General features: G+C 50.1%; 1 protein-coding gene across 2 annotated transcripts in view; it reads right to left on the minus strand.

The window, feature by feature from the left end:
- The window catches only part of NUP188 (nucleoporin 188), a 1,272,194-nt gene that overhangs the window by 763,036 nt on the left and 481,879 nt on the right, over window positions 1-27,279 (minus strand). For both annotated transcript variants that reach the window (XM_086924860.1, XM_086924859.1), the window contains exon 21: window positions 24,563-24,683. In XM_086924860.1, the coding sequence (XP_086780986.1) occupies window positions 24,563-24,683 (121 nt within the window). The remainder of the gene's footprint in view (window positions 1-24,562; window positions 24,684-27,279) is intronic.

A 27,279-nucleotide genomic window follows, 5' to 3' on the forward strand; every position in this document is an offset into this window, starting at 1 on the left:
GCATTTTTCAGACCAAAGGGCATTACCACAAATTGATAATGCCCACCAGGGGTTGAAAATGCTGTTTTGGGCTTGGCATCCTCAGCTAACCTGATTTGCCAATACCCAGCTGTTAAGTCAAATGTACTTAAGTAGTTGGCAGAAGCCAATCTATCTATAAGTTCATCTGCCCTTGGTATTGGATGGGCATCAGTCTTAGTGACTGCATTGAGACCCCTGTAGTCTACGCAAAACCTCATCTCTCTCTTACCATCTTGGGTGTGAGGCTTTGGCACTAGAACTACTGGACTAGCCCAAGGGCTATCTGAGGGTTCAATGACTCCCAATTCCAACATTTTCTGCACTTCAGTTTTTATGCAGTCTCTAACATGATCAGGCTGCCTGTAGATTTTACTCTTGACTGGCAGGCTGTCACCAGTGTCAACCTCATGGGTGCACCAATTGGTTTGACTGGGTGTCAGAGAGAACATATGTCTGAAAGACTGAAGAACCTGTTTACAGTCTTTCTGCTGATGTTCAGAGAGGCTGCCACAAAAGACAACACCATCTACTGACCCATCATCAGGATTCTGAGTGAGCAGGTCTGGGAGAGGGTCACTCTCTTCCTCCTGTCCCTCATCTATGGCCATGAGCAAGCTCATGTCCTTCCTGTCGACATATGCTTTGAGCCTGTTGACATGGAGTACCCTGTGGGGACTCCTGGGAGTTCCAAGGTCTACCAGGTAGGTGACCTCTCCCTTTTGCTCAAGAATTGTGTGGGGCCCAGACCATTTGTCTTTGAGTGCTGCTGGGGCCACTGGCTCCAACACCCACACCTTCTGTCCAGGCTGGTAAACAGTCAGGACAGCCTTTTGGTCATGCCAAGCTTTTTGAAGTTCTTGACTGGCCTTAAGGTTTTCAGATGCCTTCTCCATATACTCAGCCATCCTGGAGCGGAGACCAAGTACATAGTCCATTATGTTGGTTGCAGGCTTTTTGAGAGGTCTCTCCCATCCTTCCTTCACCAAACACAAGGGGCCTCTCACAGGATGCCCATACAAAAGTTCAAAAGGGCTGTAGCCAACCCCCTTTTGTGGGACCTCTCTGTAAGCAAACAGAAGGCAGGGCATCAGGACATCCCATCTACGCCTGAGTGTTTCAGGTAGTCCATGAATCATCCCTTTTAGGGTCCTGTTGAACCTTTCAACAAGCCCATTGCATTGTGGATGATAGGGTGTAGTGAATTTGTAATTGACACCACACTCCTTCCACATAGCAGTTAAGTAGCTTGACATGAAGTTTGCACCTCTGTCAGAGACAACCTCCTTAGGGAAGCCCACTCTGGAGAACACTCCAACTAGGGCCCTTGCCACCACAGGTGCTGTGGTGGTCCTAAGTGGAATAGCTTCAGGATACCTGGTGGCATGATCCACTACCACCAGTATAAACTTGTGCCCTGATGCTGTCTGGGGTTCCATTGGACCAACAATGTCAATCCCCACTCTTTCAAAGGGCACCCCCACCACAGGCATTGGTATAAGGGGGGCCTTTGTTGTGCCACCTGACTTACCACTGGCTTGGCAAGTGACACAGGAGCGACAAAACTCCTTGGTATCCTCATTCATGTGAGGCCAGTGAAAGTGTGAGACAAGCCTGTCCCAAGTCTTTGTCTGGCCTAAGTGTCCTGCTAAGGGAATCTCATGGGCCAAGGTAAGTAGGAAACCTCTCTGAGACAAGGGTACAACCAGCCTCCTGGTCATGCCAGGCTTGGGGTCTCTTGACTCAGTGTACAGGAGTCCATCTTCCCAGTATACCTTGTGGGTACCTGTGGCGTTCCCAGCAGCCTCAGCAGCAGCCTGCTGTCTGAGGGGTTCAAGAGAAGGGCAGTCTAACTGGTCCTTCCCCAGGTCTTCCCTTGAGGGTCCCCCTGAACCCAAGAATTCAACTTGATCAAGTTCAAACTCTCTAGGCTCAGTTTCCCTCAATTCCTGCAGGTCAGCCTCCTCTGAGACTTGATCCACAACCTGGGGCAAGGGGGAAGGCACAGCCTTAACCCTACTGCTCTTTTTCTTGGAAGGTGTCTGGTCCATTGTTCCAGGATCCAGCACCTGTTCAGTGGGGCATTTTCTGGCCTGTGACCTGGTCACAGCAAACACATGTGCTGGCAAGCCTAACATTTCCAGATGAGTCCTCTGCTCCACTTCTGACCATTGTGATGACTCCAAATCATTGCCCAACAAACAATCCACTGGGAGGTCTGAACTAACTACAACCTTCTTTTGGCCAGTTACCCCTCCCCAGGAGAAAGCTACAATTGCCATACTATGATTGGTAGTGACATTGCTTGCATTGGTCACCAGGAATTCTGTACCTGGCATGATCTGTCCAGGGTCCACAAAGCCAGGTGTCACCATTGTGACACTGGCACAAGTGTCCCTATAGGCCTGAGCCATTTTTCCATTAATGAAAGGTGTCTGTCTGTATTTGCCCAAAGTATTGGGACTTATGTCAGGGGACATATCCATATCCCCTGTACTGACAAGGACAGCCTGAGTGAGTGTACCAACTAAGTTGTCACACCCCTCAGAACCCAGGGTTAACCCTACTAAACCCTTGGGAGGTGCACTACCACTGCTGGCTGTACTAGGGGGCACAGGTGCCTTAGGGGCTGCAGTGGCAGGAGTCTGCCCTCCTCCTTTCTTGGTGCACTCACTAAACCAGTGAGTTTTACTTTTACAGTATTGGCACCACCTTTTAGATTGGCCTTCTTTCTTCTTTTGGGGAGCCTGACCCCCACCCTCTTTGGGTTGTTGGGGACCTGTCGAAGACTTCTGGTCATTTTGTTCCCCTTTTGAATCTTTACCTTTCTGGTCTGCTTTCTTCTGACCACCTTGATTCTGGCCCTGGTTCTGTTTAACTCTTGTTCTAACCCATCTGTCTGCCTTCTTTCCCAATTCTTGGGGAGAGGTCAGATCTGAGTCAACAAGATGCTGATGCAACAACTGGTTCTGACAATTGTTTAAAATTTGTTCTCTCATCATCAAATTGTACAATCCTTTATAATCAGTAACCTTACTGCCCAGCAACCAGCCCTCAAAAGCCTTAGTGGCACAATCTACAAAGTCAGCCCAATCTTGAGACTGGGTTTTCTGGGTATCCCTGAACAGCACCCTGTACTGCTCAGTGGTTAGGCCAAACCCATCAACCAGTGCACTTTTCAAGACTTGGTAATCATTAGCATCCTCTACCCTTGTGGTGAGGAGCTTGTCTCTTCCTTTACCTTCAAAGGAGAGCCACAAGATAGCTGCCCACTGACTTGGGGGAACACCTTGCACAGTGCAGGCCCTCTCCAAAGCAGTAATCCATTTGTGGATGTCATCCCCTTGCTTAAAGGGGGGCACTATCTTACCAAGGTGTTTTGTATCAAAACTCCTTTCCCTATTGCTAGGTACAATGCTGCCACCAGTGGGGACTGTCCCACTCAATTGTTGCTCTCTAGCAAAGGCAAGCCTCTCTTTGGCCAGGGCAAGTTCTTCCCTTTCAATCCTCAGATTGGCTGCCTTTTCCTTAGCTACATACATTCTCCTCTGGGGAGATGTCATTCCCCTCTGAGAGGAATGTTGAGAGCCATTGGTATGAATGGATCTGCTAGAGCCTCTTGACAGAGATCTAACTCGTCCATTCCCAATGTTAAGCTGACCTGAGAGTGGCCCCAGGGCTCCCCTAGAGTCCCTCTCATGTCTGCTTAAGTTGGTCCTGGTTAGTCTGACGACTTCTACCTGGTCCTGATCTGCCTCACCCTTAGACTCCAAGTCATCATCCTCATCATCAGTATCATCTGCTTCCTGATGTGGAGGGTCCTGGTTATCAAAGGGTCCCTGTAGGGAGGGCATATTGCCTTCTGAAGTAGAAGGGTCTGGGTTACCAGCCCTCCTTGCATCATGAGTCTCTAAGAGACCAATCAGAAAAGCAGTTGTGGGGTTAGACCCCTGCTTAATCTTCCTAGAGGTACATACTTGTCGTAACTCATGGAAGCTAAGCGCAGTATATCTTGAAGGGATGACCTGTGGAGGGTCAACTGACACAAGGGGAGACTCAGTGTTTCCTCCTGTGACCGACATACTGCTTCTAGTGTGGTGTAAGTGATGCACCTACCTACACTATGTGTTACCTACTGGTCCCTTGCTAGAGTTGCAGCCAAGGTGTGCTAAGCCTTGAGGAGCTACAACAGCTGGTTCAGTAGAACTCAGAGTATTCTAAGCTTTAGTTATATGTACCTAACAGTACTTATGTGATCTTTCAACAAGATATTCTTAGGATACGTGTGGTAAAACAACAGCAAGCTCAAATCCCAACCGCTGCTCACCAATGTGAGAAGGTGGCCTGATATGCAGTGCTCACTATTCTAGTGAACACTATGTATCAGTCCAGCAACCCTTATTGATGATTGGTTGTAAGTCAACCTTATAGACCAGCTATCCTAGTAGCGTGGATACGAGCAGTCTAAGGCTAAAGACTCGAGAGGGCGTGTTAAGCCAGCTGTTTACCACACATATACCCCTTGAATACCAAGTGAAAGGACACCACACAAGTGTTATGAAAATAAACAGTTATTTATTTAAAGATCACAACAGCCCTGTACTCTTTATGAGGACAGGGTACTAAGCACAAACCAAAACTCTTACAAAAATACTTAAGTTAGCACAGTATATACAAATGCCCGAGGGGCACGGAAAACCATATACTATGAAAGTGGAATGCGAAATTCCTAGCAGGTAAGTACAGTACTAATAGCTTTTGGAATCGCTAGGACTTGACTAGGGAATCGTTAGATTACTTCTAGGAGGCCTAGGGGACTCGGGTGCAGTGTGTGCACTCTCACGCGAGATGCGGACAAAAGTCTATGGTAGCTAGGAATTAGAAAGTTAGTGTTCTCGGGCGAACCCGACCTGGTAGGGAGAAAACGAAAGTAGATTCTGACCCTTGGATAGTGAGGCTATGCTGGGGCACCGAAATGCCGAAGTTACCTAGCCCAGGGGCTGCAGCTGCATAGGTCTGAAAAGACGTCGGGAATCCTTGTAGACGGACCAGGAGCCGGAAGAAAAGATGCTGGCCGGTGACCAGTGAAGAAAGTTCAGATGGATCCAAGCCTGGATCCCGAAGATAGATGACACCTGAAAGCAGAGGGGACCAAGTTCGAGACTACTAGCCAGTAGTCAGTGGGCACCAGGAGGGCACCGGATGGTAGCCACCTCGACAAGGTGAGTGGGTGACGCTGTAGTTCGAAGATCTCGCGGACCAGGAGGCGTTGTCGGCGACCAGGATGGAGGATCGAGCTGTCCCACGAAGTTAGAAGCTGTCGGCGTCGCTGGACCCAGGATTGGGCAACAAAGCCTTGGCAAATTCAAGCCCACGCGGTGGACCTAAAATGGCGTCTGGAGTGGACCAGGAGGGTCCGGGGTGCCTCTCTTGAAGAAGGAAGCAAGGGCCAGCCTGGAGCAACCAGACCAGCAGTCGTGAAGTCGTTGAGCGTCGTTCGGAAGGCCACAAGCCAGCCGGCTAGTAGCCAAACAACGCGGTGCACAGCAAACAGCAGAAGGGCCCCACGCAGATCGTGGAGATGCAGGGAGGCTGACCTTGGGTGCTGGAGCTGCGCAGGGTCGGGGCTTCTCGGACCCCAAAGCACTCACCAGTGGAGGACACGGTGGGCTTGCAGTAAAGATGTCGTGCAGTCTTGGCGATCGTCGGTCCCTTGAGGTCTCGTCGCACTCACGGTTCTCAGCTTGGCTGTAGAGGTGAGTAGAGGTCAGAGGTGCCAGGGAAGCCGGGTCTCGTCGAGCTGGGTCGTCGGATTCGTGATGAAGGACTTGCAGCAGACCGCAGTGTTCTTTAGGATGGTGCCCGCTTGATGCAGGGTGACTACTCCTTAGCCACAAGGGAGAATCTTGAAGAAGAAATCGTGAAGTCCTTTCGAAGAAAGTGGTATCTTGATTCCAAAGATGATCTAATTTGAACAGGGGGCCCGCTCCTATCTTTATACTAAAAAAGGGGGCTGACCCGGTGACTAGGTCCTGCCTATGGGTGGGACCAGGAGGGGGGTGGTTACACCCCTCTGCCATGCCGGACTTCCCCAGGCCAGGGGCTGGTGTGCCCCTGGAACTGGTTCAGACCGGCCTATGCGTAGTGAGCACCGGGGTGCCACTCAGCAGTCACCTTCCTGTAAAGCCCTGCCTACCCAGGATACACAAAACCATGTCTGGGACGGTGCTAGCACCGCCCCTGACAGGAAACCCTTTGTCCAGGCTCCCCTCGCTGGAAGGACTCCCAGCTGCAGGGGGTCAGACTCGTGTCTGTGGTGGCAGCATCCATTTTGTGGAGCTGAGGCTTCAGTTAACTTTAACCGGGGTTCACAGTTACATACATGTCGTGTCCCTCTAGAAGGGTGGAATGCTAACCCCGTCGCCAGAATTGGCGAGGGGTTAGTATTCCAATTCGTATGACACCTTACTCGACATGTTTTGATAAAGCAATACCAAAGATAGCATTTAACCGCGAGGATTATAATGCACTTAAGAGTATATGGTATGCGATATCATGGAACAGCTATTAGGACTTGATTCCGCAAGCTGCAGACAGGCTCAGCTCATGCCAGAGCACCATCTCACACGATTCCAAGCACTCTGCCTTCAGGATTGTCAAGGCCTGCCATAGGAGTGACTGATAGGAATCTGTGTGTCCATTTTAGGGTTAGGTATAGGTATACTACACCTACAGCAAAGGGTGATTACACGACTTTGCCCCAGCTGTCATGCAGCCAGTTGTGTCAAATTTAAGAGGCCAGCCAGGGGTGGCATAATACATGCTGCAGCCCCTGGCAGCCCTGGGTACACCTAGGCCCTGAGTTACAGGGTCTGATAAGGTGGCCCAGTACCAATTGGTAGATGCACCTAGGGTACATGAGGTAATTTAGAAAGAGAACAGCCAGGCTGTGGGTCTGATTGGCAGGCCCACAGCCAGAGAAAGTCGTAAACCAGTGAAACAAAAGCAAAAAATCTGGGTGATCATAGGATTGCAGACCCTACTCTCCTACACCCAGTACCAATTGGTAAATGCACCTAGGGTACATGTTGTAATTTAGAGAGAGAACAGCCAGGCTGTGGGTCTGATTGGCAGGCCCACAGCCAGAGAAAGTCTTAAACCAGTGAAACAAAAGCAAAAAATCTGGGTGATCATAGGATTGCAGACCCTACTCTCCTACATGACCCCCCCCCAAACTTTGGGACAATAAGCTAACCTTGACCAGGTGAGTCTTCTTGTTCTAAGTGGAAATATCTGGAGAGCCCATCGGCATTGCCATGATCAGTACCAGGTCTATGTTCCACTGTAAAGTCCATCCCCTGTAGGGAAATGGACCACCTAAGCAGTTTGGGGTTTTCACCCTTCATCTGATTTAGCCACAAGAGGGGCTTATGGTCGCTCTGAATCTTGAAGTGAGTGCCAAACAAGTATGGCCTCAGCTTCTTCAGGGCCCAAACCACAGCAAAGGCCTCCCTCTCAATAGCTGACCAATTCTTCTCTCCGGGGGCCAGCCTTCTGCTTATAAAAACAATGGGCTGGTCTTGACCATCAAAATTCAGTTGAGATCGAACAGCTCCCACACCCAACTCAGAAGCATCTGTTTGGACAATGAATGGTTTGGAGTAGTCTGGACTCTTAAGGATAGGTGCTGTGCACATGGCCTGCTTTAGGTCATCGAATGCTTTTTGACAGCCTGCTGTCCACCGAACCTTTTTTGGCATTTTCTTACTTGTCAGTTCATTTAATGGAGTCACAATTGATCCATAGTTCCTGACAAACTTTCTGTAGTAACCAGTCAGGCCCAAGAAAGCTCGAACCTGAGTCTGGGTGGTTGGAGGAGCCCAGTCCCTGATTGACTGAATTTTGCTCTCCAGTGGCTGAACCTGGCCACCACCTACAAGGTGGCCCAGGTATACAACCTGTGTCTGCCCTATCTGGCACTTGGTGGCCTTGATAGTGAGGCCTGCTGCTTGCAGAGCCTCTAACACTTTCATCAGGTGGACCAGGTGATCCTCCCAGGTGGAGCTAAAGACAGAAATATCATCTAGATATGCTGCACAGAAGTCATCCAGCCCAGTGAGGACTTGATTCACCAACCTTTGGAAGGTGGCAGGTGCATTTTTCAGACCAAAGGGCATTACCACAAATTGATAATGCCCACCAGGGGTTGAAAATGCTGTCTTGGGCTTGGCATCCTCAGCTAACCTGATTTGCCAATACCCAGCTGTCAGGTCAAATGTACTTAAGTAGTTGGCAGAAGCCAATCTATCTATAAGTTCATCTGCCCTTGGTATTGGGTGGGCATCAGTCTTAGTGACTGCATTGAGACCCCTGTAGTCTACGCAGAACCTCATCTCTCTCTTACCATCTTGGGTGTGAGGTGTTGGCACTAGAACTACTGGACTAGCCCAAGGGCTATCTGAGGGTTCAATGACTCCCAACTCCAACATTTTCTGCACTTCAGTTTTTATGCAGTCTCTAACATGATCAGGCTGCCTGTAGATTTTACTCTTGACTGGCAGGCTGTCACCAGTGTCAACCTCATGGGTGCACCAATTGGTCTGACTGGGTGTCAGAGAGAACATATGTCTGAAAGACTGAAGAACCTGTTTACAGTCTTTCTGTTGATGCTCAGAGAGGCTGCCACAAAAGACAACACCATCTACTGACCCATCATCAGGATTCTGAGTGAGCAGGTCTGGGAGAGGGTCACTCTCTTCCTCCTGTCCCTCATCTATGGCCATGAGCAAGCTCATGTCCTTCCTGTCGACATATGCTTTGAGCCTGTTGACATGGAGTACCCTGTGGGGGCTCCTGGGAGTTCCAAGGTCCACCAGGTAGGTGACCTCTCCCTTTTGCTCAAGAATTGTGTGGGGCCCAGACCATTTGTCTTTGAGTGCTGCTGGGGCCACTGGCTCCAACACCCACACCTTCTGTCCAGGCTGGTAAACAGTCAGGACAGCCTTTTGGCCATGCCAAGCTTTTTGAAGTTCTTGACTGGCCTTAAGGTTTTCAGATGCCTTCTCCATGTACTCAGCCATCCTGGAGCGGAGACCAAGTACATAGTCCACTATGTTGGTTGCAGGCTTTTTGAGAGGTCTCTCCCATCCTTCCTTCACCAAACACAGGGGGCCTCTCACAGGATGCCCATACAAAAGTTCAAAAGGGCTGTAGCCAACCCCCTTTTGTGGGACCTCTCTGTAAGCAAACAGAAGGCAGGGAATCAGGACATCCCATCTACGCCTGAGCTTTTCAGGTAGTCCATGAATCATTATTATTATTATTATTTCTGAGTTTGTATAGCGCCTGGTTACACTGTCAGTGTGTCCCCGCGCTGTCTGAAGAACTAGTTGCTCAGTCGGTAAGACAAAGGCGGGGCTAATCTTTAGGAAAGAGGAATGTTTTAAGTTTCCTGCGGAAGATGAGCTCCGATGTTTCCAATCTTAGGCTCAGGGGAAGAGAGTTCCATTTATGTGCCGCCAAAGAACGAAAGGATCTCCCCCCCATTCTGGCTCTCTTGTGTCTGGGGACAACGAGGAGGCCTGCTCCTAATGAGCGGAGTTGTCTGGTTGGCGTGTAGGGGCAGAGGAGGTTCCGAAGGAAGGCAGGGCCCTTGCCATGTACGATCCTGTGACCAATACATAGGACCTTGAAGTCGATCCTTTCATTGATCGGAAGCCAATGGAGTATTTGTAGAGATTTTTTTGAGGCGGCTCGTCTGGGCAGCCGGAGGACCAGGCGGGCGGCAGCATTCTGGATTGTCTGCAGTCGACGCCGACTAGTGGCGTTGGCGCCTAGATACAAGGCATTGCCATAGTCCAGTCTCGAAGTGACAAGAGCATGGACCAGGGTCTTCCTTGAGGATTCTGGGAGCAGGTCCAGGGTCTTACGGAGTTTCCGTAGAATAGAAAAGCACGTACCAGCTACCCGTCTGGTGTGGTAGTCGTAGTTAAGTTTAGAGTCCACCCATACTCCAAGGTTCTTGACCTGATCACTGGGGGTAGGGAGAGGCCCCAGGGTCTGAGGCCACCAGGCAGACGACCAGACTGAGGGGGGTTTTCCTACAATTAGCACCTCAGTCTTGTCTCCGTTCAGACGGAGGCAGTTCTTCGCCATCCATCCAGCGAGCTCTTGGAGGCATGATGAGAAGTTCGCGGCGGCTTGTTCAGCCGGTTGGGTCAGAGCGACCACCAGCTGAGTGTTGTCTGCGTATGTCACTACTTCCACCCCGTAGCGCTCCGCAGTGGTAGCCACGGGGGTGACATACAAATTGAAAAGGGTTGGACTGAGGCTTGATCCCTGAGGCCCTCCTTGACCGAGGTCAAAGGTGTCAGAGCGTGCTCCTCCTTGCTCCACCGAGAAGCTACGGTTAGTAAGAAAAGATTCCAGCCATAACCAGGCCATGCCTGTCACCCCTCCTTTCTTCAGACACTGTAGCAGCGTATGATGTGCTTTTAGGGTCCTGTTGAACCTTTCAACAAGCCCATTGCATTGTGGATGATAGGGTGTAGTGAACTTGTAGTTGACACCACATTCCTTCTACATAGCAGTTAAGTAGCTTGACATGAAGTTTGCACCTCTGTCAGAGACAACCTCCTTAGGGAAGCCAACTCTGGAGAACACTCCAACTAGGGCCCTTGCCACTACAGGTGCTGTAGTGGTCCTAAGTGGAATAGCTTCCTGGTGGCATGATCCACTACCACCAGTATAAACTTGTGCCCTGATGCTGTCTGGGGTTCCATTGGACCAACAATGTCAATCCCCACTCTTTCAAAGGGCACCCCCACCACAGGCATTGGTATAAGGGGGGCCTTTGTTGTGCCACCTGACTTACCACTGGCTTGGCAAGTGACACAGGAGCGACAAAACTCCTTGGTATCCTCATTCATGTGAGGCCAGTGAAAGTGTGAGACAAGCCTGTCCCGAGTCTTTGTCTGGCCTAAGTGACCTGCTAAGGGAATCTCATGGGCCAAGGTAAGGAGGAAACCTATCTGAGACAAGGGTACAACCAGCCTCCTGGTCATGCCAGGCTTGGGGTCTCTTGACTCAGTGTACAGGAGTCCATCTTCCCAGTATACCTTGTGGGTACCTGTGGCGTTCCCAGCAGCCTCAGCAGCAGCCTGCTGTCTGAGGGGTTAAAGAGAAGGGCAGTCTAACTGGTCCTTCCCCAGTTCTTCCCTTGAGGGTCCCCCTGAACCCAAGAATTCAACTTGATCAAGTTCAAACTCTCTAGGCTCAGTTTCCCTCAATTCCTGTAGGTCAGCCTCCTCTGAGACTTGATCCACAACCTGGGGCAAGGGGGAAGGCACAGCCTTAACCCTACTGCTCTTTTTCTTGGAAGGTGTCTGGTCCATTGTTCCAGGATCCAGCACCTGTTCAGTGGGGCATTTCCTGACCTGTGACCTGGTCACAGCAAACACATGTGCTGGCAAGCCTAACATTTCCATGTGAGTCCTCTGCTCCACTTCTGACCATTGTGATGACTCCAAATCATTGCCCAACAAACAATCCACTGGGAGGTCTGAACTAACTACAACCTTCTTTTGGCCAGTTACCCCTCCCCAGGAGAAAGCTACAATTGCCATACTGTGATTGGTAGTGACATTGCTTGCATTGGTCACCAGGAATTCTGTACCTGGCATGATCTGTCCAGGGTCCACAAAGTTAGGTGTCACCATTGTGACACTGGCACAAGTGTCCCTATAGGCCTGAGCCATTTTTCCATTAATGAAAGGTGTCTGTCTGTATTTGCCCAAAGTATTGGGACTTATATCAGGGGACATATCCACATCCCCTGTACAAACAAGGACAGCCTGAGTGAGTGTACCAACTAAGTTGTCACACCCCTCAGAACCCAGGGTTAACCCTACTAAACCCTTGGGAGGTGCACTACCACTGCTGACTGTACTAGGGGGCACAGGTGCCTTAGGGGCTGCAGTGGCAGGAGTCTGCCCTCCTCCTTTCTTGGTGCACTCACTAAACGAGTGAGTTTTACTTTTGCAGTATTGGCACCACCTTTTAGATTGGCCTTCTTTCTTCTTTTGGGGAGCCTGATCCCCACCCTCTTTGGGTTGTTGGGGACCTGTCGAAGACTTCTGGTCATTTTGTTCCCCCTTAGAATCTTTACCCTTCTGGTCTGCTTTCTTCTGACCACCTTGATTCTGGCCCTGGTTCTGTTTAACTCTTGTTCTGACCCATCTGTCTGCCTTCTTTCCCAATTCTTGGGGAGAGGTCCGATCTGAGTCAACAAGATGCTGATGCAACAACTGGTTCTGACAATTGTTTAAAATGTGTTCTCTCATGATCAAATTATACAATCCTGTGTAATCAGTAACCTTACTGCCCAGCAACCAGCCCTCCAAAGCCTTAGTGGCACAATCTACAAAATCAGACCAATCTTGAGACTGAGTTTTCTGGGTATCCCTGAACAGCAACCTGTACTGCTCAGTGGTTAGGCCAAACCCATCAATCAGTGTATTTTTCAAGATTTGGTAATTGTTAGCATCCTCCACTCTAGTAGTGAGGAGCTTGTCTCTTCCTTTTCCTTCAAAGGAGAGCCACAAGATAGCTGCCCACTGACTCTGGGGAACACCCTGCACAGTGCAGGCCCTCTCCAAAGCAGTAATCCATTTGTGGATGTCACCCCCTTGTTTAAAGGGGGGCACTATCTTACCCAGGTGCTTTGTATCAAAACTCCTTTCCCTATTGCTAGGTACAATTCTGCCACCAGTGGGAACTACCCCATTTAACTGTTGCTCTCTAGCAAAGGCAAGCCTCTCTCTGGCCAAGGCAAGTTCTTCCCTTTCAATCCTCAGATTGACTGCCCTTTCTTTAGCTTCATACACTCTCCTCTGAGGGGAAGTCATCCCTCTGTGAGAAGAGCTTTGAGAGCCATTGGTTTGAATAGATTTGCCAGAGCCTCTGGATAGAGATCTGGCTCGTCCATTCCCAATGTTAAGCTGACCTGAGAGTGGGCCCAGGGGTCCCCCAGTACCAAGCTCATGTCTGCTTAAGTTGGACCTGGTTAGTCTACTGACTTCTACCTGTCCCTTATCTGCCTCATCCCCAGAGGGATCCTCATCCTCCTCCCCCTCTTCAGTCTCAGCTGAGAGGTGGATTAGGTCAGGGTCTCCTCTGGTTCCCTCAAGGGGAGGCATGCTTCCATCTGGATTAGAAGAGCTAAGAAGTTTCTCAGCTTTTCTGGCATCTAAGAGACCAATCAGAAAGGAAGTTGTGGGGTTAGACCCCTGTTTGATCTTCCTAGAGGTACACACCTGTCGTAACTCATGGAAGCTCAGAACAGTATATCTGGAAGGGAGGACCTGTGGAGGGTCCACTGACAAGGGGAGACTCAGAGTTTCCTCCTTTGTCTGACATACTGTTTCTAGTGTGGTGTAAGTGATGCACCTACCTACACTATGTGTTTGCCTACTGATCCCTTGCTAAGAGTTGCAGCCAAGGTGTGCTAAGCCTTGAGGAGCTGCAACAGCTGGTTCAGTAGAACTCAGAGTATTCTAAGCTAAGTTATATGTACCTAACAGTACTTATGTGATCTTTCACCAAGATATTCTTAGGATACGTGTGGTAAAACAACAGCAAGCTCAAATCCCAACCGCTGCTCACCAATGTGAGAAGGTGACCTGATATGCAGTGCTCACTATTCTAGTGAACACTATGTATCAGTCCAGCAACCCTTATTGATGATTGGTTGTAAGTCAACCTTATAGACCAGCTATCCTAGTAGCGTGGATACGAGCAGTCTAAGGCTAAAGACTCGAGAGGGCGTGTTAAGCCAGCTGTTTACCACACATATACCCCTTGAATACCCAGTGAAAGGACACCACACAAGTGTTATGAAAATAAACAAGATATATATTAAGAATCACAACAGCCCTGTACTCTTTATGAGGACAGGGTACTAAGCACAAAACAAAACTCTGACGAAAATACTTAAGTTAGCACAGTATATACAAATGCCCGAGGGGCACGGAAAACCATATACTCTGAAAGTGGAATGCGAAATTACTAGCAGGTAAGTACAGTACTAATAGGCTTTGGAATCGCTAGATCTTGACTATAGAATCTTCAGATTACTTCTAGGAGACCCAGGGGACTCGTGTGCAGAGTGTGCACTCTCACGCGTGATGCGGGACAAAGTCTATGGTAGCTAGTAATGACAAAGTTAGTGTTCTCGGGCGAACCCGACCTGGTAGGAGGAAAACGAAAGTGGATTCTGACCCTTGAATAGTGAGGCTATGCTGGGGCACCGAAATGCCGAAGTTACCTAGCCCAGGGGCTGCAGCTGCATAGGTCTCAAAAGACGTCGGGAATCCTCGTAGACGGACCAGGAGCCTGGAAGAAAGAAGTTGCTGGCAGGCGACCAGTGAAGAAAGTTCGATGGATCCAAGCCTGGATCGAAGGAAGATGATACCTGAAAGCAGAGGGGACCAAGTTCGAGACTACTAGTTCGAGTCAGCGCCGTATCCTCTTCCTGCTTTAACATTCTTCGCATGCTCAGAAAAACATTTCGCTGGATCCCCTCTGAAACAAGGAAAACAGTCACCCACGCTCTAGTCACGAGCCGACTGGACTACGGAAACACCCTCTACGCAGGTACCACCGCTAAACTCCAGAAGAAACTACAACGAATCCAAAACGCCTCAGCCAGACTCATATTAGACATCCCACGCAACGAACACATCTCTGGTCACCTTAAAGACCTCCACTGGCTACCCGTCAATAAGAGGATTACTTTCCGACTGCTTACCCACGCACACAAATCACTCTACGACATCGGACCAGATTGCCTCAACTCTCGACTGTCCTTCTACACCCCCTCCCGCCAACTGCGCTCTTCCAGCCAAGCCTTCGCCACTGTACCTCGCATCAACAAGACCACCATGGGAGGCAGATCCTTCTCATACCTGGCTGCCAAAACATGGAACTCACTCCCCGCTTACCTTCGCCTCACCCAGAATCACCTAGCGTTCAGAAAGCAGCTTAAAACGTGGATATTTGACAAATAATCCACCTCCCCTTCCTAAGCGCCTTGAAACCCTCTGGGTATGTAGTGCGCTATATAAGTGTTATGACTTGACTTGACTGACTTGACTAGCCAGTAGTCAGGTGGCACCAGGAGGGCACCGGATGGTAGTCACCTCGACTAGGTGAGTGGGTGACGCTGTGCTCTGCAGATCTCACGGACCAGGAGGCGTTGTCGGCGACCAGGATGGAGGAGCGAGCTGTCCCACGATGGATGAAGCTGTCGGCGTCGCTGGACCCAGGATTGGGCAACAAAGCCTTGGCAAATTCAAGCCCACGCGGCGGACTCAAATTGGCGTCTGGAGTGGACCAGGAGGGTCCGGGGTGCCTCTCTTGAAGAAGGAAGCAAGGGCCAGTCAGGAGCAACCAGACCAGCAGCAGTGATGTCGTCGGGCGTCGTGAAGAAGGCCACAAGCCATCCGGCTAGTAGCCACACAGCGCGGTGAGCACGCAAAAGCAGAAGGGCCCCACGCAGATCGTGGAGATGCTGGAGGGCTGATCTTCGGTGCTGGAGCTGCTCAGGGTTGGGGCTTCTCGGACCCCAAAGCACTCACCAGTGGAGCACACGGTGGGCTTGTTGCAAAGAAGTCGTGCAGTCTTGGCGATCGTCGGTCCCTCGAGGTCTCGTCGCACTCACAGTTCTCAGCTTTGCTGTAGAGGTGAGTAGAGGTCAGAGGTGCCAGGGAAGCCGGGTCTCGTCGAGCTGGGTCGTCGGATTCGTGATGAAGGACTTGCAGCAGACCGCAGTGTTCTTAGGATGGTGCCCGCTTGATGCAGGGTGACTACTCCTTAGCCACAAGGGAGAATCTTGAAGAAGAAATCTTGATGTCCTTTCGCAGAAAGTCGTGTCTTGATTCCAAAGATGATCTAATTTGAACAGGGGGCCCGCTCCTATCTTTATACTAAGAAAAGGGGCTGACCCGGTGACTAGGTCCTGCCTATGGGTGGGACTAGGAGGGGGGTGGTTACACCCCTCTCCCACGCCGGACTTCCCCCGGCCAGGGGCTGGTGTGCCCCTGGAACTGGTTCCGACTGGCCTATGCGTAGTGAGCACCGGGGTGCCACTCAGCAGTCACCTTCCTGTAAAGCCCTGCCTACCCAGGATACACAAAACCATGTCTGGGACGGTGCTAGCACAGCCCCTGACAGGAAACCCTTTGTCCAGGCTTCCCTCGCTGGAAGGACTCCCAGCTGCAGGGGGTCAGACTCGTGTCTGTGGTGGCAGCATCCATTTTGTGGAGCTGAGGCTTCGTTTAACTTTAACCGGGGTTCACAGTTACATACATGTCGTGTCCCTCTAGAAGGGTGGAATGCTAACCCCGTCGCCAGAATTGGCGAGGGGTTAGTATTCCAATTCGTATGACACCTTACTCGACATGTTTTGATAAAGCAATACCAAAGATAGCATTTAACCGCGAGGATTATAATGCACTTAAGAGGATATGGTATGCGATATCATGGAACAGCTATTAGGACTTGGTTCCCCAAGCTGCAGACAGGCTCAGCTCATGCCAGAGCACCATCTCACACGATTCCAAGCACTCTGCCTTCAGGATTGTTAAGGCCTGCCATAGGAGTGACTGATAGGAATCTGTGTGTCCATTTTAGGGTTAGATATAGGTATACTATATCTACAGCAAAGGGTGATTACACGACTTTGCCCCAGCTGTCATGCAGCCAGTTGTGTCAAATTTAGGAGGCCAGCCAGGGGTGGCATAATACATGCTTCAGCCCCTGGTAGGCCCTGGGTACACCTATGCCCTGAGTTACAGGGTCTGATAAGGTGGCCCAGTACCAATTGGTAAATGCACCTAGGGTACATGTTGTAATTTAGAGAGAGAACAGCCAGGCTGTGGGTCTGATTGGCAGGCCCACAGCCAGAGAAAGTCGTAAACCAGTGAAACAAAAGCAAAAAATCTGGGTGATCATAGGATTGCAGACCCTACTCTCCTACACAGACGCCATCTTGACTCCATCGAGTGGGCTTGCCTTTGCCAAGGCTTGTTGCTCCAATCCTGGTTCCAACATCGCCATCAGAAGAGACCCTCGTGGGACAGCTCGCACCTCCAGCCTGGTCGCCGACAACGCCTCCTAGCCCGTGTGACTGCAGAGTCCAGCGTCGCCCACTCACCTGGTCGAGGTGACTTCATCCGGTGCCATCCTGGTGACCACACAATCACTGGCTCGTGATTGAGAACGGAGTCCCCTCTGCTTTCAGGTCATCTCCATCACCGATCCAAGCTTGGATCACTCCGAACATCTTCACTGGTCGCCTGCGAGCAACTTCTTCTTTCAGGCTCTATAGACTACAACGAGGATTCCCGACGTCTTTTGAACCCTATGCAGCCGCGGCCCCTGGGCTAGGTAACCCGAGCATTTTGGTGCTCCAACGTAGGTTCACTATCTAAGTGTCCAGATCCTTTTTCGTTTTTAGTCTACCTAGTCGGATTCGTCCGGAAACAGTGACTTTAGAAATACTAGCCTCCATAGACTTTGTCCCGCATCCCGCGTGAGTGTGCACACTCTGCACCCGATTTCCCTAGGCCTCCTGCTCCTAACCTTAGGGTTCAGTAGTGTAGTCCTAGCGATCCTGAAGAACAAGTTACTTACCTTCGGTAACGTTTTTTCTGGTAGATACAATATCTGCCTGTGGATTCCTCACCTTGTGAATATCCCCCTTGCGTCAGCAACATTCGGAAATTCTTTTTGTAGCTTCGCGCCGACGTGGACGCGGACGTCACAGAGACACGGCTCCGCTCGCGACTCCGCTGACGTCACCGACGCCTATAATAGGCCCACGCCGGCGTGATGACATCAGTTCCGCCCTTTTTTCCGTGCCTTCGAGGCACACGGACGGACCGATGACAGTAGAAATGTACACAATATACACAGTATAGAAATAAAAGTAACACACACAGTGTGAAGTAAATGCAATTAAACATTTCACAATAAAACAATCCATCAGAGATACTCTGGCAAAGAAGAGTGGACAACGGGGAGGCGGGTGGGTCAGTGAGGAATCCACAGGCAGATATTGTATCTACCAGAAAAAGCGTTACCGAAGGAAAGTAACTTGTTCTTCTGATAGATACATCTGCCGTGTGGATTCCTCACCTTGTGAATAGAGTCCCACAGAAGTCCCCACTCCCGGAGGAGGGTGTCCACTCTTCTAGACCAGGAAATCCTGAAGAACAGAGCGCGCAAAATGACCGTCCCTCCTCACTTCGGTATCCAAGCAGTAGTGCTTCGCGAAAGTGTGGAGGGAAGACCAAGTTGCGGCCCTACAAATATCCTCTACAGGCACACCTCTAGCCAATGCAGAGGTCGAAGACTTAGCTCTAGTCGAATGAGCTCTTATGCCCTCTGGTGGTTCCTTACCGGCCAATGAGTAGCAGATCTTAATGCAGAGGACGATCCATCTCGACAAAGTCCTCTTATGGACCGCTCTTCCCTTCTTGCAGCCAGCAAAGCCAATAAAGAGCTGGTCATCCATGCGACAGTCTCTAGTTCTGTCCAAATAAAAAGACACCGCCCTCTTGGGGTCAAGACGGTGTAATCTCTCCTCCTCCTTTGAAGGGTGAGGGGGAGGATAAAAGGAAGGAAGGGTGACGGATTGACCAAGGTGGAAAGAAGAAACCACCTTCGGTAGAAAAGCAGCCCTGGTCCTAAGAACCATTCGATTAGCATGAATGGACAGGAACGGGGGCTTGGAACTAAGAGCTTGAAGCTCACTAACCCTCCTTGCCGAGGTTATTGCAACGAGGAAAACAGTTTTGAAAGTCAGGAGCCTCATGGGACATTTATGAAGAGGCTCAAAAGGAGCACCCATTAAAAATGTCAGAACTAGATTCAAATCCCACTGAGGCACAATAAAAGGGGTAGGAGGAAACTTATTAGTGAGGCCCTTCAAAAACCTCAAAACTATAGGAGATTTAAACAGAGAGGGCTGGTCAGGCAAACAGATAAACGCCGACAGCCCTGACAGATAACCCTTCACCGTGACAACAGCAAGCCCCTGCTGTGCCAGAGAAAGGGCAAACTGGAGAACATCAGATAAATGAGCCCTCAAAGGGTCTATGGACTTCTCCCTGCACCAAACAACAAACTTCGACCACCTATAAGAATAGATGGACTTAGTGGAGTCACGCCTGGCTGACAAAATGACATCCACCACATCGTGAGGGAGAGAAAAAGAAATCAGATTGCCCCGTTCAATCTCCAGGCATGAAGGTGTAAGGTCTGGAGGTGGGAGTGTAGAACCTGCCCCTCCAACTGAGAGAGGAGATCTGCCCTGTGAGGGAGACAGAGCGGCGGGTGAGAGGAGAGGTGGAGAAGGTCTGAGCACCACACCCTTCTTGGCCAATCCGGGGCAATCAATATGACTCGGGCCCGGTCTTGGCGAATTTTCCTCAGAACCCGAGGAATCAAGGGTATGGGAGGAAACGCGTAAAGGAGTTGCGAGCTCCAACTCAACTGAAACGCGTCCCCCAAGGCTCCCTGCATCGGAAACTGGAGGCTGCAGAATGACAGGCAGTGAGCATTCTCGTGAGTGGCGAACAGATCCACCCGAGGAGTCCCCCACATCCGAAAGATGACGAGAACTACCTCTGGATGGAGCCTCCACTCGTGATCGGCAGAGAACTGCCGACTGAGACTGTCTGCACGAACGTTCAGAACTCCGGCCAGATGATTTGCCATCAGACAAATCTGATGGTCCTGAACCCAGGACCAGAGACGCAGAGCCTCTCTGCAGAGACACTGCGACCCTACTCCTCCCTGCTTGTTGATGTACCACATCGCGGTCGTGTTGTCCGTCAGGACTTGAACCGACTAACCGCCCGCGAAGGGAAGGGAGGAAGGCCTTGAGCGCAAGACGTATTGCCCGCAATTCCAGAAGGTTGATATGAAGCAACCTTTCCTCTGGAGACCAAAGACCTTTGACCTCCAGGTCCCCCAGATGAACACCCCACCCGAGAGTGGACGCATCCGATATTAATGTGGCAACCGATGGAGGAATCTGAAAAGGCTTCCCCTGAGACAGATTGCTTTCCACACTCCACCAAGACAGATCCGCTGCAGTTTCTCTCGAGATCTTCACTGACTCCCTGAGATCTCCGTTGTGCTGATACCACTGCCTGCGGAGGCACCACTGGAGTGCCCTCATGTGCCAGCGTGCATGGTTGACCAACAGGATGCATGAAGCCATCAGACCGAGCAGGCGAAGGACCTTCAGGACTGGAACAACCGCTCCAGGGTAAAACAAAGGAATCATCTCCTGAATGTCGCGAATCCTTTGAGGGGGAGGGAATGCGCGACATACAGTAGTGTCCAGTACCGCACCTATGAACAGGTTGCGCTGTGAGGGCACCAGGTGAGACTTGGGTACATTTATCGAAAAACCCAACCTGTGCAACAACTGAGTTGTCTCCTGCAGATGATGGAGCACCTTCTCCGGCGTCTCCGCTTTGATCAGCCAGTCGTCTAGATACGGAAACACATGTATCCCCGTTCTTCTGAGATGAGCTGCCACCACCGCCATCACCTTGGTGAAGACTCGAGGCGCAGTAGTAAGTCCAAACGGAAGGACCACAAACTGGTAGTGTTGAGACCCAACCGTAAAACGGAGATACTTTCTGTGCGACTTCAGGATGGGAATATGAAAATACGCATCCTGCAAGTCGATCGACACCATCCAGTCTTCTTCCAGCAACGCTTGAAGAACCTGCGCAAGAGTGAGCATCTTGAACTTTTCCTGCTTCAGGTAAAGGTTCACGATCCTGAGATCCAGGATTGGCCGAAGCCTGCCATCTTTCTTGGGGATCAGGAAATACCGGGAGTAGCACCCCTGACCCCTCTCCTGCTCTGGAACCACCTCTATTGCACCTTTTTTGAAAAGAGCCAGGACTTCTTCCTGCAGGCGAAGCAGGTGGTCCTCCAAACAAAAACCCTGGCAAGGAGGGTAATTGGGAGGGAATTCCTGGAAAGGAAGTGCATACCCATTCCCTACAAGATTGAGAACCCAAAGATCCGATGTAATTAATTCCCAATCTTGTAGGAAATGAGTAAGCCGACCCCCCACTGGGCCCATATGATCCGGAATGGCGGATCTAGGGCTGCTTTGCTGCGTTGGCTGGGGGTTGGGAAGGAGAGGAAGAGGAGGATTGACGACCTCTAGGGCGGGATCTTTGTCTGCCCCTGTACAACTTGTACAGCGTATTCTGTTGCTGCTGAGGCTGCTGCTGGGAAGGTCTGTAAGAGCGAAAGGAAGATCTTCCGAACCCCCTGAAGCGTTTAACAGTAGTTCCTCTGGACTGAAGACCCAAGGACTTTGCAGTGGCCCTACTGTCCTTAAAACGTTCCAAGGCAGCATCAGCCTTCTTGCCAAACAAACCTGAGCCATCAAAAGGCAAGTCCAACAAAGCAGACTGGACGTCCGCAGAGAACTCCGATGACTTTAGCCAGGCAGCCCTCCTGGTGGCACATTTGAAACTGAAGCCAACTCCCACTCAGGTGACAGTTCAAGCCCACTGGCCTCACACAAATCTTCAAAAGGATCCTCAGAATCCCGTAACTCTCCTTCCTCAGTATCCGAATATAGATACCTATCCTCTTCCAGAAGTCTCTGAGCCTTTCTCCGAGACCTTTCCTTCACAGCCGAAGCCAACGGGTTCGGAATCGACTCCGACGGCGCCAGAGCCGGCGTCGAACCCGACGTCGGACGAGGCTTCTCAGCACGAGGTCGGACAGAATCCTGCCTCGGAGTCGTAGGCATCGGCGTCGATGTGACTGGCGTCGACGGATTCGGCGTCGAGCGCTTCGGCGTCAACGACACCGGAGGTGTCGGAAAATGCCAATGCGGTGGTATAGCCGGCATAAAAGGCATGAAGGGCGCAGGGGCGTAAGCCTGGGGAACACCCAAGTTGAAAGCCATAGGACCCGTGGGACTAACAGGTGCACCAGACGGGAACATTGCCCTAGAATAGACACCAAACATGGCGTTCAGGAACTGAGATGGATCCTGACCTAGAGCTGGAAACTCAGGATAAGGTTCTCTGGGTCGTTCCTGAGGAGGCGGAGTCGAAACGACGTCGACCTCTTCAACGAGTCCTGGAACCGGGGTCGACGAACACGCAGGCACCGGAACCTCGACTTCACCAGCCCCCTGCTCCTCACCTTCATCCTCCTGACCAGAAGGATTGGATGGAACTGGAGAATGGAGCTGCTCCTGAGATTCGGGTGAACCTGGTTCTGAAGCCTCATCAACAGATACATGCTCCGACTCCGAAACCACCACCTCTTTACTCAGAAGCTTGACCTGGGACTTCGGTCTCGAACCAGAGTCTTTTCCGGAGCGATGACGTGACTCATGGCTCCTCTTCTTGTGCTTCTTCCTCGAAGACTTCGAAGCGTGAGCTGAAGACGACTCCGAGCGTGACCTCGATCGAGACCTCGACCTCGAACGACGAGTTCGAGACTTCGAAGATTTCTTATCCTTCTTACTCTTTAGCTTAGCCACAAGGAGCTTCGCCTCTCTTTCTCTTAGCGCCTTCGAAGTCATCTTCTTGCAGCAAGGACAGTCCTCGACGTCATGGTCGGAGGTTAAACACCAGACACAGCAATCATGAGGATCGGTGATAGACATGGTCTTGCACATTCGCCGCAAGCCTTAAAACCAGTCTTCTTCGACGACATCTCGAAGAATATAAAGTTAAACAGAATAACAGGTTAATAGTAACAAAGTTACTGTAAAGCTACAGTACGATCCCTGAAAACCGTTAGCGTCGACGACGCGGAAAAAAGGGAACTGATGTCATCACGCCGGCGTGGGTCTATTATAGGCGTCGGTGACGTCAGCGGAGTCGCGAGCGGAGCCGTGTCTCTGTGACGTCCGCGTCCACGTCGGCGCGAAGCTACAAAAAGAATTTCCGAATGTTGCTGACGCAAGGGGGATATTCACAAGGTGAGGAATCCACACGGCAGATGTATCTATCAGAAGCCTCTGGATCTTGTTATTTACCTGCTAGTATTTCGCATTCCACTTTTAGTGTATATAGTTTTTCGTGCCCCTCGGGCATTTGTGTAAATTGTGCAACTTGAAGTATTTTCTTAAGAGTTTTGTATTGTGCTTAGCTCCCTGACTCATAAAGAGTTCAGGGTAGACTTGTTATAAATAAATATACTTTATTTTCATAACAACTTGTGTGGTGTCCTTTCACTTGGTGTTCAAGGGGTATATGTGATGGTAAAACAGCTGGCTTAACACGCCCTCTAGAGTTTAGCCTAAAGACTTCTCTTGTCCACGCTACTAGGATAGCTGGTCTATAAGGTTGACTTACAACCAATCATCAATAAGGGTCGTTCGGTATGATACACAGTGATCACTAGAATAGTGAGCACTATATATCAGGCCAACTTCTCACAACCTTACAGTACCAACTTTAGTAGTCCCATTCAGAAGTTAGAAGAGCTGAGATGTCAGTCTGCAACTCTGTACTTGCCAGTGGGCCTTTCATCAGAAAAAGAAGTCAATTTAGGTGTTTTACTACTGGAACCCGTTGATATACAGAACCCGGTCTTGTGGATTGTTAGGCCTACATTAACGGTTACATATATATTAAAAAGGGGGGTTTGGGCTTTGCCATTACCTTAAATGGCAAAGTCAGGTTAGCAGTTTTAAACTGCCTTTGTAGTCTGCAGTGGCAGAATGAGAACCACGTTTTACCTTGTCATACTCGTGTGGCACAACAAGTGCTGCAGTCCACGAGAGACACTTCAGCTTACATGCCCTTGGTGCCCTCTGGTACCATATACTGGGGACTTATAAGTAAGTTGGGCCATGCCAAATGGGGACAAGCCAACTAAACATGCACCGTTTTAAGGGTCACAGCACATACACTGAGCCCTGTTTGGTAGAGCTCAGTGCCTTTCAGAGCCATTACACCAGTACCTAGTATCAAATGAGGGCATAAAGTGGGGGTAAATCTGCAAGAAGCAGGTTTCCTTACAAAGATCACTACAGAATGGGGAAAAGTAGCAGAGAATGACCGCTACGGGTCAGAAAAGAGAAAAGTAGCCATAGAATATTAACAATAGACCCCCAAAAAGAGCTACAGGAAACAAACTACAGGACTAGACGAGACCGCTTCAGAACCAGAAAAGGAGACCGAAACCCACAGAAGCAAAAAGGAAGTAAAAAAAGAAACAGCGGGAAAAAGGAACAAAACACAGTTAGAGCAATGGAAAACGAAGCTGAGGTAGACAGCTATAGAACAAGAAACAAGCTAGAGAGAGGCCTGCTGCAAAGAAATAAATGCAGTGAAATCAAATGATAAACAAATTGAGATCAAGGCTAATGGAACAGAAAAAATAAAAAAGGAAGATAGCTACAGAAAGAGGTCAGTATTCGTAGAGGCTTGGAAAGCGAACTAGACAAACTGATACAGGCCTCAAGTTCTGTCCTCACCAATGCGTTCTCTCACTCCATGGGTGTTGTAGCGCCACTTGTGGTAGTTTGGCAGCATTTCTTTCAAGACAAATAGGATGCAGGGTACCAGCCCCTGACTCTGCGTGTTACCAAGCTGTCCCTATAAAACCAAAAGAACAATGCACAAATGATGCTTTTTATTTCTGGCACCACATGTCCATACCAGTCACACACCATCAAGGGGAAGTATGGACACTTTGACTTTAACAATTTCAAACTCAAAGCAGACCTCTATAGATTCCTCAGGCTCCTTACACGTAAGAATTGTTTTTATAATAAACCTGACGAACAAGTTATTTACTTTCGGTAACAATATATCTGTAAGAAAAATAAGTTAGTTATAGATTCCTTACCTTAGAATTACCCCCAAGCGTCACACTGGATCCAGAAAGTTTTTCGTTAGAAGTACCCCAGGGTGTCGGAAGGTAGCACCAGTCGACTCTGCGTTCGTCTTAGTGGTCGCAGGGATGACGTTGGGTAGCAACATAAACACCCACTCACGTGCGGACGTCAGTTCTGTACACTTTCCACGCCAGAAGCGCAAAGCCATGCAAGACACTGACCACTGGTGCACAAAACTAGGGCCCTGAAAGGAAGTCCTTAACCCTAGAAGTTCAAGTTCAAGAATTTATATAGCGCACTACTCACCCAGAGGGTCTCAAGGCGCTTATGGAGGGGTTCATTATTTGTCGAAAAGCCAGGTTTTAAGTTCTTTTCAGATGTGGTTCTGTGTAAGGCGGAGGTGAGTGGGGAGTGAGTTCCAGGTCTTGGCCGCCAAGTGGGAAAAGGATCTACCTCCCATGGTGGATCTTTGGATACGCGGAACTGCGGCGAGGCCTTGATTGGAGGATCTTAGTTGGTGAGTGGGAGTGTAGAAGGATAGTCGATTGTTGAGGCATTCGGGTCCTAGTTTGTAGAGGGCCTTGTGTGCGTGGGTGAGGAGACGGAATGTTATTCTCTTGTTGACGGGAAGCCAGTGGATGTCTTTTAGATGGCCGGAAATGTGATCTTGGCGAGGGATGTCCTAAATGAGTCTGGCCGATGCGTTGGAGTTTTTTCTGTAATTTGGCTGTAGTTCCGGCGTATAGGGTGTTTCCGTAGTCTAGTCGACTCGTAACCAGTGCGTGGGTGACAGCCTTTCTTGTCTCAGTGGGGATCCAATGGAAGATTTTTTTGAGCATACGAAGTATGTTGAAGCATGATGATGAGACGGCATTTCTTGTCTGGACATCGAGAGGGAGGAATCTAGGATGAAGCCTAGGTTACGTGCGTTATCTGTGGGTGCTGAGCCCAGATCCGAAGGCCACCATGAGTCGTCCCAGGCAGAGGGGGATGATCCTAGGATGAGCACTTCCGTTTTGTCTGAGTTAAGTTTAAGGCGGCTGTTTTTCATCCATATGGCTACTTCTTTCATGCCTTCGTGGAGATTGGTTTTGGCGGTGTTGGGGTCTTTGGTGAGGGAAAGGATCAGCTGGGTGTCGTCAGCGTAGGAGATGATGTTAAAGTTGTGTTGACGCGCGATGGAAGCGAGTGGACTCATGTAAACGTTGAAGAGGGTGGGACTGAGTGAAGATCCTTGTGGTACTCCGCAGATGACTTCGGTGGCCTCTGATTTGAATGGGAGGAGTCAGACTCTCTGGGTTCTCCCGGCGAGGAACGAGATGGTCCAGTTCAAGGCTTTTCCTTGTATGCCGATGTTGCTGAGGCGTTGTGTGAGGGTGCTATGACAGACTGTGTCGAAGGCGGCGGAGAGGTAGAGTAGGATGAGGGCCACTGTTTCTCCGTTGTCTAGTAATGTTCGGATGTCATCTGTTGCTGCGATGAGGGCGGTTTCGGTGCTGTGTTTGGCTCGAAAGCCGGATTGTGAGGGATCGATGGAGTTGTTGGATTCGAGGAAGGCGGCGAGTTGGCTATTGACGGCTTTCTCAATGACTTTAGCCGGGAATGGGAGGAGGGAAATGGGGCGGTAGTTCTTGAGTTCAGAGGGGTCTGCTGTGGGTTTTTTCAGGAGGGCGCTGACTTCGGCATGTTTCCAACTTTCTGGGAAGGTAGCAGGGTTGAAGGAGCAGTTGATGACGTCACGGAGATGTGGTGCGATGATGGAGTCAGCTTTGTTGAATATGTGGTGGGGACATGGGTCGGTTGGCGAGCCAGAGTGGACGGAGTTCATGAGGCGGATGGTGTCTTCAGTGGTGATTGGGTTCCAGGCGCTGAGGTTGTTAGAGGGCGGTTTAAGTTCTGAGGGGGGTGGGGAGGTTTGCTCGTTGGAGCTGTTTTCGAAGCTGTTATGTATGTCGGCGATTTTGTTGTAGAAGAAGGAGGATAACGAGTCGCAGAGTTCTTGGGAGGGAGTGATGTCGTTTGAGGCTGCAGTGGGGTTGGTGAATTCTTTGACGATGTTGAATAGTTCTTTGCTGTTATGGGCGTTGTTGTCGAGTCGACTCTTGAATGCTGATTTCTTGGTGGATCGAATCAGCTGGTGGTGTTTGCGGGTTGCTGTCTTGAAGGTGGTCATGTTGTCGGTGGTTGGTTTTTTTTCTCCATGTTTTCTCGAGAGTACGGCATAGTTTCTTGGATTTCTTAAAGTCATCGTTGAACCAGGGAGCCTTTTTGTTGTTTTGTTTGGTATGATGGTTTTTCAAGGGTGCTAATTCGTCAGCACTGTGAGTGATCCATTGTTTGAATTTGATGGCAGC

This window comes from Lissotriton vulgaris, chromosome 5, assembly GCF_964263255.1.
Source record: "Lissotriton vulgaris chromosome 5, aLisVul1.2, whole genome shotgun sequence".
Taxonomy (NCBI): Eukaryota; Metazoa; Chordata; class Amphibia; order Caudata; family Salamandridae; genus Lissotriton; species Lissotriton vulgaris.